This window comes from Penicillium samsonianum (assembly GCF_028829775.1).
Source record: "Penicillium samsonianum strain IBT 33392 chromosome Unknown utg000004l_segment0_segment0, whole genome shotgun sequence".
In the NCBI taxonomy this organism is placed as follows: Eukaryota; Fungi; Ascomycota; class Eurotiomycetes; order Eurotiales; family Aspergillaceae; genus Penicillium; species Penicillium samsonianum.
Window position 1 is genome coordinate 278,973 of NW_026643262.1, and position 14,901 is coordinate 293,873.

Here is a 14,901-nt window from a genome sequence, read left to right on the forward strand (position 1 = left end):
TGCCGATCATCGGAGGGTGCGGGAGCTCGTCATTCCCCGAGGGTCGATGGGACCATTTGTTCCTGCATTGCAAGTCAATTTAGGATGTTTCGTCAGAGTATCCGGCGATTCGCCACTACGGCGACTCGTGCTGCTGCCGAGGGGTCCACTGCCTACTGTACCAGGGTGTCAACAGCCCAGGGCGTTGTCAATGGATTGACAGAGGGTATGACTAGCTCCAAGCGCACCCTTGCATACACTTCTAAGCTGACTTGGATACTGCAGCGATTGGAAATACCCCGCTTATCCGATTGAAGAAGCTCTCTGAGCAGACCGGCTGCAATGTTCTTGGAAAGGCAGAATTCCAAAACCCCGGAGGTAGCGTGAAGGACCGAGCGGCGCTCTTCGTGGTCAAGGATGCAGAGGAGAGAGGACTTCTGAAACCCGGTGGCACCGTGGTTGAAGGAACAGCCGGAAACACTGGCATTGGGCTGGCACACGTTTGCCGGTCAAAGGGCTATAAGCTCGTGATTTATATGCCCAACACCCAGTCGCAGGGCAAGATTGACTTGCTCCGTCTGCTGGGCGCAGAAGTATACCCGGTCCCCGCAGTGGCCTTCGACAACCCCCAAAACTACAACCACCAGGCGCGCCGGCATGCCGAGTCATTGGACAACGCAGTCTGGACCAACCAGTTCGACAACACTGCCAACCGTCAAGCACACATCGCTACCACCGGGCCCGAGATCTGGGCACAGACCGAGGGCAAGATCGATGCCTTTACCTGCGCTACTGGAACCGGAGGTACCTTAGCTGGTACCACCCGCTATTTGAAGTCTGTCAGTGACGGACGTGTCAAGAGCTTCCTCGCCGATCCTCCGGGCAGTGTTCTCCACAGCTTCATCCAAAGTGGTGGTACACTGATCGACCGGTCCGGCAGCAGTATCACTGAGGGTATTGGCCAGGGCCGTGTGACAGATAACTTGCAACCTGATATCGACTTGCTGGATGGCTCCGTGAGCATCAGTGACGAGAAGACCATCGAGATGGTTTACCGCTGTCTGGATGAGGAGGGTCTGTACCTTGGTGCCAGTTCCGCGATGAACGTGGTGGCCGCCAAGGAGGTTGCCGAGAAGTTGGGCAAGGGTAACACCGTCGTGACCATTCTCTGTGACGGTGCTTATCGGTATGCGGATCGCTTGTTCTCCAGCACCTGGCTCGAGAGCAAGAACCTGCGTTCTTCCATTCCTAAGCACCTGGAGAAGTATATTGTGTTGCCTTAGGACTATGCATAAATTCAACAACCTGTATTCTCTACCAGGTTTTGGAACTCTGAAAGAGTAATTTCGGACGTGCGTATGGTAATTGAGTGCTGATCACGTTTAAGCTTGCATTTGGGACGGATGTAGTACATATACGGTCTGCTAGAGAAGGAGGAACGGATTCGACACAAATCGGGTACTCGAATATTGCCTGAGGGATTTTATGGACGGTTTTAAAATTTTAGTTAATAAGACGAGGATAAAATATATTGGTATCAATTGTGAGAGGTGATTCTCAAAAGGCCAGTGGTGTATGTATGTCCACGCTTGGTATTGTACAAAAGAGTAAAGAGTCAGACCCAAAAGGATCTAATATGGAGTGAACCACCATGCCGAGGCCATGCAATGCAGGCGTCAAACAAGACATGCAACGCAGGGGAGACAGGCCAGAAGAACCATGCTCCCAGCAAAATAGACAAGAACAACCAAAACGCCCGCAATGCTTCCGTTCTATTCCAGAACGCCAGATGCCGTAGAAATGTACAGGTCGAAAAGCGCAACAAGTCAAAGCCGCCGGCAACAAAAGAGCCAAACGACGAAACAAGGCCATGCTTTCAAGTCGGATCCGAATGGAGCGTTTACTCATCACCGGGCATTCTCATGTAGGCATCAATAGCCGCACTGAACGCCGCAAAGCCAGCGCAACCAAAGGCAGCAGCCTGAGGACCCGCCTTTGCGCCGAGAATACCACCGGTGACACAACCAGCAGCAACGCTGTTGGTAAGATCGTTCTTTGCGCGGAGGCCTTCGATGCAGCACTCGGTGCCGGAGTAGAGCGCACCGACGATACCGAAGTTCTTAGCAGAGGACCAGGAGCGGGCGCCCATGTCCTTGAAACCGCGGCGGACTTGTTCGCGCCAGGGGAGGTCGGCGATGGCGCGGCCCTGGGGTGTGAAGGTCGAGTCGTAGGACATCTAGAGCGGGTATATGTTAGATATGGAATTCTGCACATGAGTTATTCAATTGCCAACTTACACTGGCCATGAAGAGACCGAAAGCACCACCAAGACCGAAACCCATTGTACCCGAAATGACTGTCTTGATAGGACAAGACTCCATACCACGTTGCATCTATACCGAAGTTCATTAGTATTGGACGAAATGCACGTCATTATCGAGGACGAACCATCTTGACCATAGCTTGTTCTTGGTCATTCATTCCCTGCGTCCCCGGGTTACCTCCTAGGGAAGTCATGGGGATCGCGGTGCCTGTTGTGCCTGGAAAGGCCATGTTGAAAGTTGACGCGGTAAGGTCTGGATTGAATATGGTCGTATATCGTACTCGCTGGATTGGACCCAAGCTGGCCTGAATGATCAATCCACTGGATCTCAGCGAGAAAGGAAAGCGAGAAAGGAAATCGCGTGAGCAAGTAAAATAGAGATCGCGGAGATCTTGCGGAGGCGAGTAACTGAACCGCAAATTTATTTTACGGGGAACTAGAAAAACCTAAAGCGCATCTTTGCACGTGATATTCCGGCTCCGCAAAATCATCGTGCCGTTATCGGTACAACGGTGTATGGATGGAGGAACAGAATTGAAAAAACTGCCTTAAGAGGTGCGGTTGTTTATGCTCAATTTCCAAGAACAAATGCAAAGACAGAATGGAAAATCGTTGTATTCATGAAGCTAGATAACCAAAAACAGCATGTGATCAAATCAACTGGTATTTTCAACAAATCTTAAAAGCAAATCGAAGCCTGCACAAGTACTTCAAAGATAGCAAAGAGAAGAAAATGTATCGACAAGAGAAGAAGCAACGCTCTCGTATGGTATAGTTCGAAGGTCGTAGCCCTACGTAATTCCGTAGATAGGGTCGAAGAAGAGGTAGCAAGTATATACATGAAAGGAAAGAAAGAACCCTATTAGTCCTTCTTGCTGTCCTTGCGACTGAGCGAAGGAGAGGCAGTTCGCTCTGGAGTAGGCGACAGCGAGCGCTCCCATTCTGCCATCAGATTGGATGCAGTACGCTGAAGCTTCGAGGGAGCCAGCTTGGTAATTGCAGGCCAGGGAATGCTTTCAGAGACACTAGGATCAAGTGTAGAGGAAGCCGGGTTCAAATCGCCAAAGCTAGGAGCGTGGTCAGCGCATAACGAGGTTGTCATAGATGAAATCAGAAAAGGTCGAACGGTACCTAGCGCTGGTTCGAGGGCTGCTACCCTGTGTGGTGGGTGATTGATCATGTTTGGATGCAACCGTTGATCGGCTCGATGAGGGCGTGTGGGTCTTCTGTCCGGATAGCGGCGTGTCCCAGCTATCCCAGTTGTCGAGATCTTCATCCTGCGCATCGATTGAATTACTAGAGGGGTGGTCGCGCTGTTCGGCTTCGGTCGCCTCGTTTCGGTTGGCGGCTTTGTTGTCGGAGGGGGTGCGCGGAGCGTTCGGAGACTTCTGAGCAGGTGTATCAATGCCGAATTCGTTCCAGAAAGATGTGGAAATTTCTGCCGGCTTGGTGTCTTTACCAGTTTTTGTCTCGGCCGCTGGCCCCCTCCCCCGCGAAGACGATGACGACGATGATCGCGATAGCTTGCCGTCCGCTAGCAACCGTTCTCGACTCCGGGATCCCGCCAACGAGTCCCGCTTGCGACCATTTGGTGGTGCCAATGAGTTGGATGGTGAGGTTCGTGTTTGCGTGCCGTTGATTCCTTCCTCGCCCACGGTAGCTTGTCGGATATCTTCCAAAAATGTCCACAGACCCTCGCGGAGATCGGATGCCATTTGCTTGCCCGTGCGCACCAAGGCCTCCCGCGAAGGGGGAGGAAGAGTCTTATGCCACTGTGCGAGTAGATGTTCTGGTACCTGGGTCTCGTCTAGTTGTGCACTCATCAAAGCTGCATTATTGCGGTCGACGGATGGTAATGTTGCGGACCGCGGAGTACGACCCACGCGGTCAGCATTTGAGAGACATGGTTCTCCACGGGAAGAAGGGCTGGGACCTGAGACTGGCGACAAAAGAGACAAAGTCCGAGTATGTGCGCCGTGAAACACTCGCCGACCATTAGTTCCAATCTTAGTTCCTGGTACGGCGGCGGCAGCACGCACGCTAGATCGTCGGTCTAGATCCCGGCTTATCCGTTCCTGTGACACCGTGGAGCTTGTAACTGAGCTCATGCTCTGTTCCCGGACGTGTGAACTCGAGACCTCGGGTGTTGAGAAATCAGGCGACCGCAGGGGCACTAGTGGCTCCACGTGGTTGATCTCCGCCCGCTTCCTGGACTTTTCAGAAAGTGCCCATTGCTTCTTAATTGTCACTAGGTCTGCTTCGGCCCTTGTGAGCTCCTCGCGAAGCTCCATCACCTTCCGTTCCTGGGAGGCGATGGCCCGCAGGAAGTCATAGCCATCATCCGGGACATCAAATGCCATAGGTGTTCCCGGAGGCTGAGCGGGGGAGGGGCGAGTTGAGGACTGTGTGACTGGGGTTATGGAGCTGGGTGAGGTGACGTTGCAATCGGGTGTCTCAGGCTCGTTCAGATTGATGGGGAAGTTCAAGGTGAGGCGTTTGGCATGGCGGGCCGTCTTTGCACGAGGTAGTGATGATATTCTTTTCTGAGCGAGAGATGATGAGCGTGAGAGATTGGAATGGGAGAACTGCTCGGAAGCAGAGTCCGGTTGTGGCACAGTTGAAGTCTGGTTATCCGGAAATGGACCGTGGAGGAGGCTCTCCGCTCCCGGAAGACTCTCCATTGTGGACCAGCCAGTAGGAGAGATCAAGATATTTCAAAAAGTCATAAGATATAAGAACAAAACAAAAAAAGAACAATAGCAATAGCAATAGCAATAACACAGGAGAGTTGAGAAGGGGAGAAAATAATAGCTCCGAGTCTCCTGAGTCCAGCCCACAGCGGGTCCCGCACGAGTCCATATGGTGTTTCAGGGGGGAATGAATTATTCTTATTAAGCCCGTTTCGTGGAGGTCTTGGCATTGAGGACTTCGGGTATAGATCTACATATGAGCTTGAACATTCGAAACAAATGGGGATCGTGGTTCAATAGTGATTTAGCACATAATATCTCAACTGTCAATATATCCGGCCATTGCGAATCATTCCCGTCATGTTCGCCAACAGCCCAGGCTTTTCTTGTATGCCTTCTCCTGGTACAAGATGAGCCTGCATAAAATTGACCTTGTATGTCTGTAACCCTCTAGTAAGTTGTGCTTTCGTCGATCAATTGGGCATGTCTCACAACTTACACTGGTAAAGTGCGACTTTATGAATGAGGTGCGATCGAATCACAAGATGGACAGATTAGGAAAGTAGGCAACTGCCCATTCTAGGAAGGTACGTGTTGTTGAGGGTATATAAGGACCCCTCCCACCTTTCTTCCTCTTCCCTTCTTCTTCCCTTCTTCCTCTCCCCCAACCCTCTCGACCACCGTCTCTCCGTAGCCCCCATGAGACAGGGTAGAGGGTCCCGTAGCACATGGTGCCCGGCCTACCCACATGGATATCAACATCGTTGTTGAGGTCCATGCCCAGGAGCAGGTCCGCGCCGAAATCAAACCGGGCTTTCTTGTGCGAGTTCTTTGGCAAGTGACTGAGCTTTGGGGGTTCCATAGTCACTTGGCGAGTCCCACGGAATACATGGGGGGTGTTTCATCACATCCTATTTCATTGTACAATTAGTTAAATACATGCCAACTTCCAGTTCATTAGATGTCTAGACTACATAGTGTACAACTGGTGGGTTCATGTGGCAGATCGAGCCTGAGTTCAGCCTATGGGGGCCACTTCGCTGCGAGACTCCAAATGTTGTGGGGTCTCCGGGCAGAAGGCGACCTCCGGGAGGTCCTGATAGCCAATGTTTGTTTAAGCTTATTTTTTAGCGGCTGCACACTAAGAATTGGTGTGACAATTGTTTATTTCTCCGATTAGTTACAGCGAAGATTGGCCTCTTTGCCTCAAAAAAAAGGCAAGTCAATACCCATCTAGTGTTGAGGAAGTGGTGAAAGAAAAAGACCGGTCGAAATATAAATAGACCTTGAGAATATGCAGGGGTAACCCGTCATCCGTCAATCGCCCGCACCCTCCAGGGGTCCGTAGCCAAGCGCGCATTCGCCAAAAACCGTGTTTTCGTTATGAACTGGAAAGCGAGTGCTCTACGTATTGGCTCAAATGCCCGGGTTATTCACAGATCGGGGATTTCTTCCCCTCCTCCCATTTCCGGATACCGACTGATCTCCCCCTTTGATCAAAAAACAGCCTGGTCGCGTCGATGCTCATCACAATGGACATCCAACCCGAGAGTCTTCCCAGTCTTTGACCTCGGGCTACTGGATTCATCTCTGAAAATTGAGGAAGAGCTTGCGATGGGATATGAACCGAACGAGACATACACGTACCCAGTTGAGGATGAAGAAATCCTGAATGACAGGTACCAAATTATGCACAAAATCGGTTATGGGCCCACGGCAACTGTTTGGTATGCTGTTGATTTAATGTGAGTGTCTCATTTGACCCGGAACGATACTGCTCTAATACTAAGTCAACAACAGGGAGCCCAGAATGGTTGTTTTGAAGATCTATGTGGTGGACCATATGCTCAAGACTTATGGGCGGGCCCACCCACCAAAATTATACCAGCAAAGCGAGTGTCCTCTTCACGAAGTTAGCGATCGTTTTTCCATCAAGGGTCCTCGTGGTCCTCATATTTGTGTTGTTCACGAGGCACCCTCGCTAGACCCAGGCCAGATGCATTCAGGTGACAAGATGGATCTTGAGTCGATGAGGTCTACAATGAAACAAATGCTGATTATGATGGATTTCTTACACACGGATTGTTATCTGACTGCCCGTATCTTCCCTCGCCATCGTTTTTGAAGGATGAATAACTGATCCCAGAGCAGGCATAATGCCAAACAAATCATTCAACGTTGATTCCGGCGACAGACGAGTTGCGGGACCCAGCAATGACGAGATTATAACCCCAATGATACTCCCGGGTGACGGCGTTCCCCTCCGTTTGGACTTCCCAGACGATGATATGTCCAATATCGAGGAAAAACATTCCAGGCCTCCTGAACAGGTCCTGAAATCGAAATCGGATCACAGGGCAGACATTTGGGCAATTGCTGTAGTTGTGGGTACTTTTCTTTGGAGGCAATAGAAACACGCTTACATAGTTTATACAGGCATGGAATTACACCAGTTCCCAAGGGCTCATTGACGGACGAAACCCAGACGGAGCCTTTGATGACCGGGTCCACATCGCAGAGCTCGTTGCTCTACTTGGCCCTCCTCTACCAGAGTTCCGCGAGAAGACACGACTAGGCTCCATGTTCTGGGATGAAAAAGGGAATTGGACGGGCCAAGCTCTCATACCAGACCGAAGCTTAGAGAGCCTGGCAGCTAGGAATGTTGACGGCGAGGATGTGGAAGGCTTCGTGAAGTGGATGCGAAAAGCGCTACAATGGGATCCTGAAAATCGGCCAACGGCTCTGGGCCTCTTGCGTCATGGGTGGATGTCCCAGAAAACGAAGCCTGTGGAGGAAGAGAGTATGGATGTATCCGACGAGAGCACCCAAGTCTAGTCTTTTCATCGTGTATGCCATCTGTGGCCCTGTATAAGTACATGTACATAGCATAGAAGCTCCACTCAGTCAAACTCCACTCAATCAGAGGCCTGTTGAACTACAAGTTGAAAAGGACTCGAAAAGGTATAGGATCAGCACCCCCAAAGAAGTACTAATATATAGGTCCTTAAATTCCCAATCTAATTGTCAGTGTGTTTTGGGCGGTTGGCACGGTTAATGATGGCCCTCGGGATCGGCGTCGGGGATACCATATTAGGGAATTATTGAGCAAATCAGAATGAAGTATTTTGGGACTAGGACTAAAGAGGAAATTTAACAACCAATAAGAAGCTGTTATATATCCTCCGGCGTAAGAGGATCTATAAGTTCATAGAAATATCTACTTAAATCAGTTGGAGGTGTCGGTTATACTCTACTTTCTGATACAGTTCAAATTCGACGTTTCGTTCTACTGAAGTCAACTGAACCAACGCTTGCTCTCTCAATTTCTCCTTCGCATCAAAAGGTTGCATAGCCCAAGATGGGACATGAACAAAGTGGAATACCCAACGCACAAGGCATGGAAATCTCACATGAGGACGGCCAATACGCTACTGGCAACATGGCTTTTGATCGTCCGAATGAAGAAGTGGACTCAAAGAGCTCAACGTATCCCTCGGGATTGGAATTAGCCCTCGTCTTTTTGGCTCTGTGCTTGACTGTATTCTTGGTGGCTCTGGTTCGTACTACACACTCGCTTCCCAACAAGAACTCGCTTTCCGAATGACATAAGATTGGCTAACAATAACTTTCTGGGTAGGATCAAACGATTATTGCCACTGCAATCCCAACTATTACCTCCCAGTTCCATAGCGTCGAAGACATCGGATGGTATGGTAGCGCATTCCTCCTCACGAACTGCAGTTTCCAGCTCTTTTTTGGCAAGCTATATACTTTGCTGTCCATCAAATGGACCTTTGTCGGCGCCGTACTGGTCTTCGAGGTTGGCTCCGCCATTTGCGGCGCGAGTCCTAACTCCGTCGCCCTCATCATAGGGCGAGCCATTGCCGGAATTGGAGGCGCTGGTATTTTCTCAGGCGCTTTGATTATCATCGCCAAATCAGTGCCCCTTTCGAAGAGACCAGTCTTTACTGGAATAATCGGAGCAGTGTGGGGTATAGCAAGTGTTATTGGCCCCTTGTTAGGAGGAGCTTTTACAAGTCAGTTCCCATTGCTTTTTTACACTTTATCAAATTGGTGCTGACATCAAGGCAACATTCACAGCTCATGTCTCTTGGCGCTGGTGTTTCTACAGTATGTCACACTTATTTTCTAACTTATCAGCGCGGCTTGAGCTAATCTGAGCCTAGTTAATCTGCCAATTGGTGCTATAGCCATCCCCTTCATTCTTCTTTTCCTCCCCTCCAAAAAGCCAGAAAACAGGCTAAAGCCGGAAGGTTGGGCTACCTTAAGCCAATTCGATCCCGTCGGGACGATCTTTTTCGTTGCAAGCATCGTTTGTCTTTTGATTTCACTCCAGTGGGGAGGGACCAAATACCCCTGGAGTGATGGCCGCATAATTGCTCTGTTGACGGTATTCGGGGCGTTGATTATCGCTTGGGGAGTAGCGCAATGGCGAGGCGGCGACAATGCCACAGTACCCCTTCGTATTCTGCGGCAGCGCTCCGTTGCCTGCTCGACGTTTTATATTTTCTTTGCAAGTGCGTCGTTTGTCTTACTGATTTACTATTTGCCAATTTGGTACGTCTTGAGAATTGCTTTTTAACGGCCCTCAAATCTTGAATTTATTGATACTGAATGCGAGAACAGGTTTCAGGCAATTAAAGGTGATTCTCCCGACGAGTCCGGCATCCATAACCTTCCAACTGTTCTGAGCGTCGGTAAGTATAGCCTCGCGGGGATCCATGCAAAGCTGTGTCATCTGAAGGGCTGCAAACTGATACGAAGGCAGTGGTATTTGCAATCGCGAGTGGCGTGGGCGTCTCAGTCGTGGGATATTATAGCCCATTTATGATCGCGGGTTCGATGATAATGGCAGTTGGTGCTGGCCTATTTCTGCTATTTAAAGTCGATACTCCGACGTCGATGTGGTATGTGTATGCGGATTGATCCCACGACCTCTTTAACTAATGTATCTAGGTTTGGTTTCCAAGTCATCTTCGGTGCAGGTGCTGGTATTGGAATCGAGCTTGCGAACATTGCTGTTCAGACAGTTCTTTCCGAGAAGGATGTCTCTATCGGGACATCTTTGGTGGTCTTTGCTCGCTCTCTTGGGGGTGCCATTTTCGTATCCGTGGGCCAGAATATTTTCAGCAACCACGTTATCACTGGAATGCGCGCCCAGGTCCCTGAGCTAGACCCATCTATTGTCCTTCAGTCCGGAGCGACCGATCTTCACCACACAGTGATGCAAGCCGCTTCCGCTTCGGGCCAGGCCGACAAGGTTGTTACTCGGGTTTTGGAGGTCTACAACAACGCGATCATCCAGACCTTTGTAGTCGCGTTAGTGTTAGCTTGTGTATCCATTGTTGGTGCCGTGGGGGTCGAATGGCGATCCGTGAAAAGCACTCCTAAAGAGCTAAAGTCGGAGGGAAATCATGGGCACGTGTAAATCATTCTTGGCATGTTATCGGATGAGTGGGCTGAAGGAAGTCTGCTGGAGGCAGCAGAAACACGCTTGGTGAAATTAGTAGTATCGAAAGAATGCGAATTTGTGTATACAGTAATTAGGGACTCGTCTTCTCGCAGAAATTCATGAAAAGCCATTGCGAAAATTTTGAAACACCCATCTCATGATGAATGGGCATTCTGATGGAGCATGTCAACATTGAAGAATTCCCAAAACCAAGAGTCAGATGCCAGTTCATGCCGATTTGGTTCAAATCCTGTACCCCCATTGTGTACAATAAGGTCGTCAAAAGCTTTGGAGGGTTGGATAGGCACGCCAGACTGACCAAGTCCATCCAATGGCTCAAGATTGATTATTGTTGGCGTCTGCGTATGGGTCGAAGGGTCACTGAGAGTTGTCATCGGCGGTTGTATCGCAGTGCTCAATGACCCATCACTGGTCTGGAATGGGAGACCTTCTGCCATTTCAGTTTCGTCTGATCCAGGCGAGGTCTTGGGTTGGTGACTGTGCAACCACTGCTTCAACTGAGGCATAACAAAGAATGCCCTGCTCAGAGCACTGCGGTCATCTTTTGTTATGAGGCTCTTCGAAACGAGCACGAGGTGTTCAATGTACACTTCCAGTCGTAATTCATCAGCAGTAAGATATTCGCTTATTGCCCGCCCCGATGACATGATTGCTTTGTGTAATTTCAACAGAAGTACCACTGCATATATTACGCGGCCGCCATATATATGCGGTGGTAAAGCAATCATGTCGGACGTGGATAACCTAAGGAAATTATCAAGCAATCCTTGTGCCGCCTGTATGATAGCGCGAAGCATCAAAATGCGAGACTGGTCGAGATCGTGCATGTCGATGAAATTGCACGTCTCCAAGGACCTCACACTAAAAGGTGCCTTGAACTCATCGATGTTGTGGTTGACATGTAAGACCAACTCATGTAGATACAACAAGCTAGCAAATCTGCCAAATTCAACCAGACCTGATTGAGTTGCAATTGTTATTTCGTTTTCACTTCAGGCCAACGGAGACGCAATTCTAAGAACAGAACTCACATTTGGCCATAGAGGGTATTTTCTCGAGAGGCAGGGATTCGATTTGAGACTTGTGATTTTGGATTTTTATCAATGTTTTCGGGTCAGATAATGATGCCGAAGTGGCTGAATCACTTAGAGATAGCTCCTGATTCACGATGTGGCAGATACACTCTGTTGTTACAATGATGCAAAGGAACTCATCTGTAGGGGATGCTTTGGTCCGTCGCAAATCGGCAACATAGTCATCATACTGCGAGTTCCAGGCGAGCGAATTGGGCCGTCTCAATATTAGAGAAAGACTAAACCATGGTTAGCTTTCACGATAGGTCAAAGAAACAAATGACCAGGATAAATCCACCTTGCAGATAAAAGAAGACAACCGAGCCAGGTACGCTGTGCTTCCACCCGATCCCACATCTCCTTGGCTCTGCCAGCTGGCTTTGATACCTCAATCCTATCCAAACCAAGATCTATGGCCATAGTTGTGGCAATAGAAGCTAGTTGGTTCAGGTTCATCTGCTTAAAATCATCTGGTGCTCTATACCAAAAAGACGCGACCTGAAGAGCTTGAACGAGCTCGATAGACTTTTCACCCCGAACAATCGCTCGGTCTGCCAGATACAGCCTGACCTTAATTGCCAAGTCTCTCTGCTGGGTGGCGGTGCAGTATCCAGCAGAAGCGATGCTGAGTATGGATAGAAAGAGCAATGGCTTGGTCTCTCGCAAAAGCTCAGCTGTTGTGCCAGTTGGAAACACAACAATTGGGCATTTCGGAGCGAAACTGTCCAAGTACTGATGAAAAGTTTGCTCAGCTATCTTCGGACTGAATATGGATTTAACCATATGTCCAATTTGATCGCTCCAACTGCAAGATAATGAGTGAGACACTATTGCAACTCATTAGCATGTTTAGAATATGATATAACTGAGAAACAAGCGAATCCGATTCCTGAAAACTCACAAAACGTGGCCTGGGTAACCTCCCGTTGAAAATTCGGAGATACGTCCATGTCCAAGTTGGAATCAATTTCAAGTCTCCCTTCTGTGCATTGATGGTCAAACAAAGGTGCTCTGCTTTGAGGTTGTTGCGCATGCAGTTGAGGGCTGAATGAACGCGAAGCTGCCAGGCTCGTAGAAGTTTCGACAGAAGCCATTTGCGATGGCAGGTACAGCGTACATTGCTTGTTCTGCTGCAAGCATCGGAGGCATCCTCCCTTGACTCCCGTAGTGGGATTTTGACAGCGAGTCTTGGAATTTCTGCATTCAATACAGGCAGTCCCCCGCAACTTATGGGTATCTCTAACCTTCGTGTCAGTCACGCCTCAGATTATGGCCTCATCAGGCTGACGGTTTCCTAACCTTTTGTTGCAACGAAACCTCGGGTCATTTCTAGGAGCAAAGGGCTCAGGGTAATTGGCTGGTTTCAATATGCCCCTTGCATGACTTGCCGGGGTATTATTGCATGGACTCTCATCAGATAATTCTTGGGAGGGAATTCCTTTGGGTGAATGATGCACATTGCCGTCTTGCCTCCTTGACGGCGGTTGGGATACAGCAGCAGCTATTGGGACTGGGGCAGGGCTTTTTTTGGCCTCTAACCTGAATTTGACGAAAGCCATTATGAGATCATGTGTTGAGTATTGATACTGGTTTGTATTGCCCTAAATCTTCCTAGACTGCAGAAGATCTGATGTGATCCCAAGAGCTTTGCAGTGTTTGCATCCATGGATGTAGGGCCAAGATGACTTCAGTCTGATTTCCACTCACTAAGATATAACCGACGAATCAGCGTCCTGATCCGCCTGGTCCCTCAGCATCATTGGTCTAGTGGTAGAATTCGTCGTTGCCATCGACGAGGCCCGTGTTCGATTCACGGATGATGCACTTCTTTTTTAGTTTTTGTATTCATGTTTAGCCCTTGACTGGAGTTATTTGTAGACCGAATAGAGAATAGCTTTTAAATTGCCTGTGAAAAAAAAAATTTATGTTGCTGTTTAGGTATATTCAACTGGGGAACTTCAGATCAGACATCTAGTCTACTCTGTACAGTCACAGACAAAGATGATTTTCATTCATAATCGTCATCAGCAATGTACCGCCACTTTTTCCTATAGCGAGCAATATCCTCGGATCCAAGGAACCGATACCATCTCCGGTAATACACCGATATATCTTGTTACGATCTTCCATTTTTCTCACTTTCTTACTTTTATCTTTCACCTTTCTTTCACCTTTCTTTCACCTTTCTTTCACCTTTCTTTCACCTTTCTTTCACTTTTCTTTCACTTTTCTATCTTACCATCTTTCAGGTCCCGCGTCGGGGTCTTCTACCATTTGACCCCAAAATTGCTGCCCTAGAGGCTCCATCTCGAGGTCCAAAGACTCGTTTACCCCGGTAGAATGTGGACCGAAATCTCGAACAGAAGTGTCCCCTTCCATACAGCATACCCGGCGACGGATTAACTCGGAAATCACCGAGGGTCGGGAATTTAACTTCTACAAGCTCAATCATCAAGGCAAATGGTGTTATATACATCTCCAGCAACCCCGTGAAGGTTGGCAGGCGGTCGCTAACCAACTGGCCTACATCATGTCGCAAGCCCTGGATACAGCGGCTTCACCTCTACGTCCGAGCGGATCGAATAATCCGTCCGCAAGACAATCTATCATCTCCTCCGCGCCGCGGATTCCTTCAATCGGGTCAGCCCCTTTTGACTTCGATCCTGAAGAAATCTTTGAGGATGAGTTTTGACTTCTTGGAATAGTTCATTGGTTTTTTGGTTTTTCTGTTACTTTCTGGGGGCTACTTCAAGTATAATTATAAGTCTAGAGTTCCCTTGAAATATATATCTTTAGGAACACAGTCTTTTCTGTTGAAAATCCAGCTTAATTCTCAGTAGTTAACATGGAGCTGTCACGGAACGTTAAGATGGGGAATTTACGCTCAATACTGTGCGTCTGGCTGCTGAATTCGTGAATACTGAGGCGGTTGCTGTATCGATTGGTGCGAAGGGAGTTGGTGAATTGTTGAATATGGTGGATGAGAATGGGGGTTTCAGAGGTGGAAAAGGCGAGGCTGGACGACAGCCGAAGAAGGGAGCTAAGGCGCCGAAAAAGCAAATGTAGACCTTGTTTGCTCTACTGGTGTCTACCAACTTCGAAGCTTTACTCCATAACAATTTTGACCCTCTTATTTCCTATTCGACTAGCTTGTGGCAGTAGTTGACAAGCATTATCGGGTATATATAGTTGCCCTCGGGTTGTGATAGGGAGGGATATGGTTAGGTTTCCATATGTATGTACCTGGTTCACCCCAGGAGTGCAAAACCAGAACGGTTTCTTTCTTTTTTAGAGGCACATTTCATGCTTATTTTACGTTGGGTCTATAAGTATGGTAGAAGA

At 48.7% G+C, this 14,901-nt stretch overlaps 7 protein-coding genes across 7 annotated transcripts; 3 read left to right on the plus strand and 4 right to left on the minus strand.

Moving 5' to 3' along the window:
• Positions 1–15: 15 nt before the first annotated feature.
• Positions 16–1,351, plus strand: N7471_007003 (cysteine synthase A; the record flags this gene model as incomplete). The annotated part of the gene is made up of 2 exons (XM_057279722.1): positions 16–205; positions 265–1,351. Coding segments are annotated over 2 exons (1,188 nt in total), but the record flags the coding sequence as incomplete, so codon positions are not given.
• A 528-nt stretch (positions 1,352–1,879) lies between these two features.
• N7471_007004 (translocation channel protein TIM22) lies at positions 1,880–2,532 on the minus strand (the record flags this gene model as incomplete). Its single annotated transcript, XM_057279723.1, has 3 exons — positions 1,880–2,215; positions 2,277–2,372; positions 2,428–2,532. The coding sequence occupies 3 exons, from the start codon at positions 2,530–2,532 to the stop codon at positions 1,880–1,882; spliced, it is 537 nt and encodes a 178-aa protein (XP_057133983.1).
• Positions 2,533–2,913: 381 nt separating this feature from the next.
• N7471_007005 (DUF4048 domain-containing protein) lies at positions 2,914–4,983 on the minus strand (the record flags this gene model as incomplete). The annotated part of the gene is made up of 2 exons (XM_057279724.1): positions 2,914–3,369; positions 3,434–4,983. 2 exons carry the CDS (start codon positions 4,981–4,983, stop codon positions 3,165–3,167), a joined length of 1,755 nt encoding a protein of 584 aa, XP_057133984.1. The 3' UTR covers positions 2,914–3,164.
• A 547-nt stretch (positions 4,984–5,530) lies between these two features.
• N7471_007006 (uncharacterized protein) lies at positions 5,531–5,854 on the minus strand (the record flags this gene model as incomplete). Its single annotated transcript, XM_057279725.1, has 1 exon — positions 5,531–5,854. The coding sequence occupies one exon, from the start codon at positions 5,852–5,854 to the stop codon at positions 5,531–5,533; it is 324 nt and encodes a 107-aa protein (XP_057133985.1).
• Positions 5,855–6,375: 521 nt separating this feature from the next.
• On the plus strand, positions 6,376–7,827 carry N7471_007007 (uncharacterized protein; the record flags this gene model as incomplete). The annotated part of the gene is made up of 4 exons (XM_057279726.1): positions 6,376–6,737; positions 6,793–7,091; positions 7,144–7,376; positions 7,429–7,827. The coding sequence occupies 4 exons, from the start codon at positions 6,376–6,378 to the stop codon at positions 7,825–7,827; spliced, it is 1,293 nt and encodes a 430-aa protein (XP_057133986.1).
• Positions 7,828–8,350: 523 nt separating this feature from the next.
• Positions 8,351–10,441, plus strand: N7471_007008 (MDR family MFS transporter; the record flags this gene model as incomplete). The annotated part of the gene is made up of 7 exons (XM_057279727.1): positions 8,351–8,548; positions 8,630–9,029; positions 9,094–9,123; positions 9,180–9,570; positions 9,640–9,710; positions 9,758–9,920; positions 9,970–10,441. The coding sequence occupies 7 exons, from the start codon at positions 8,351–8,353 to the stop codon at positions 10,439–10,441; spliced, it is 1,725 nt and encodes a 574-aa protein (XP_057133987.1).
• Positions 10,442–10,620: 179 nt separating this feature from the next.
• N7471_007009 (fungal specific transcription factor domain-containing protein) lies at positions 10,621–12,708 on the minus strand (the record flags this gene model as incomplete). Its single annotated transcript, XM_057279728.1, has 4 exons — positions 10,621–11,444; positions 11,518–11,780; positions 11,858–12,291; positions 12,562–12,708. 4 exons carry the CDS (start codon positions 12,706–12,708, stop codon positions 10,621–10,623), a joined length of 1,668 nt encoding a protein of 555 aa, XP_057133988.1.
• Positions 12,709–14,901: the final 2,193 nt, after the last annotated feature.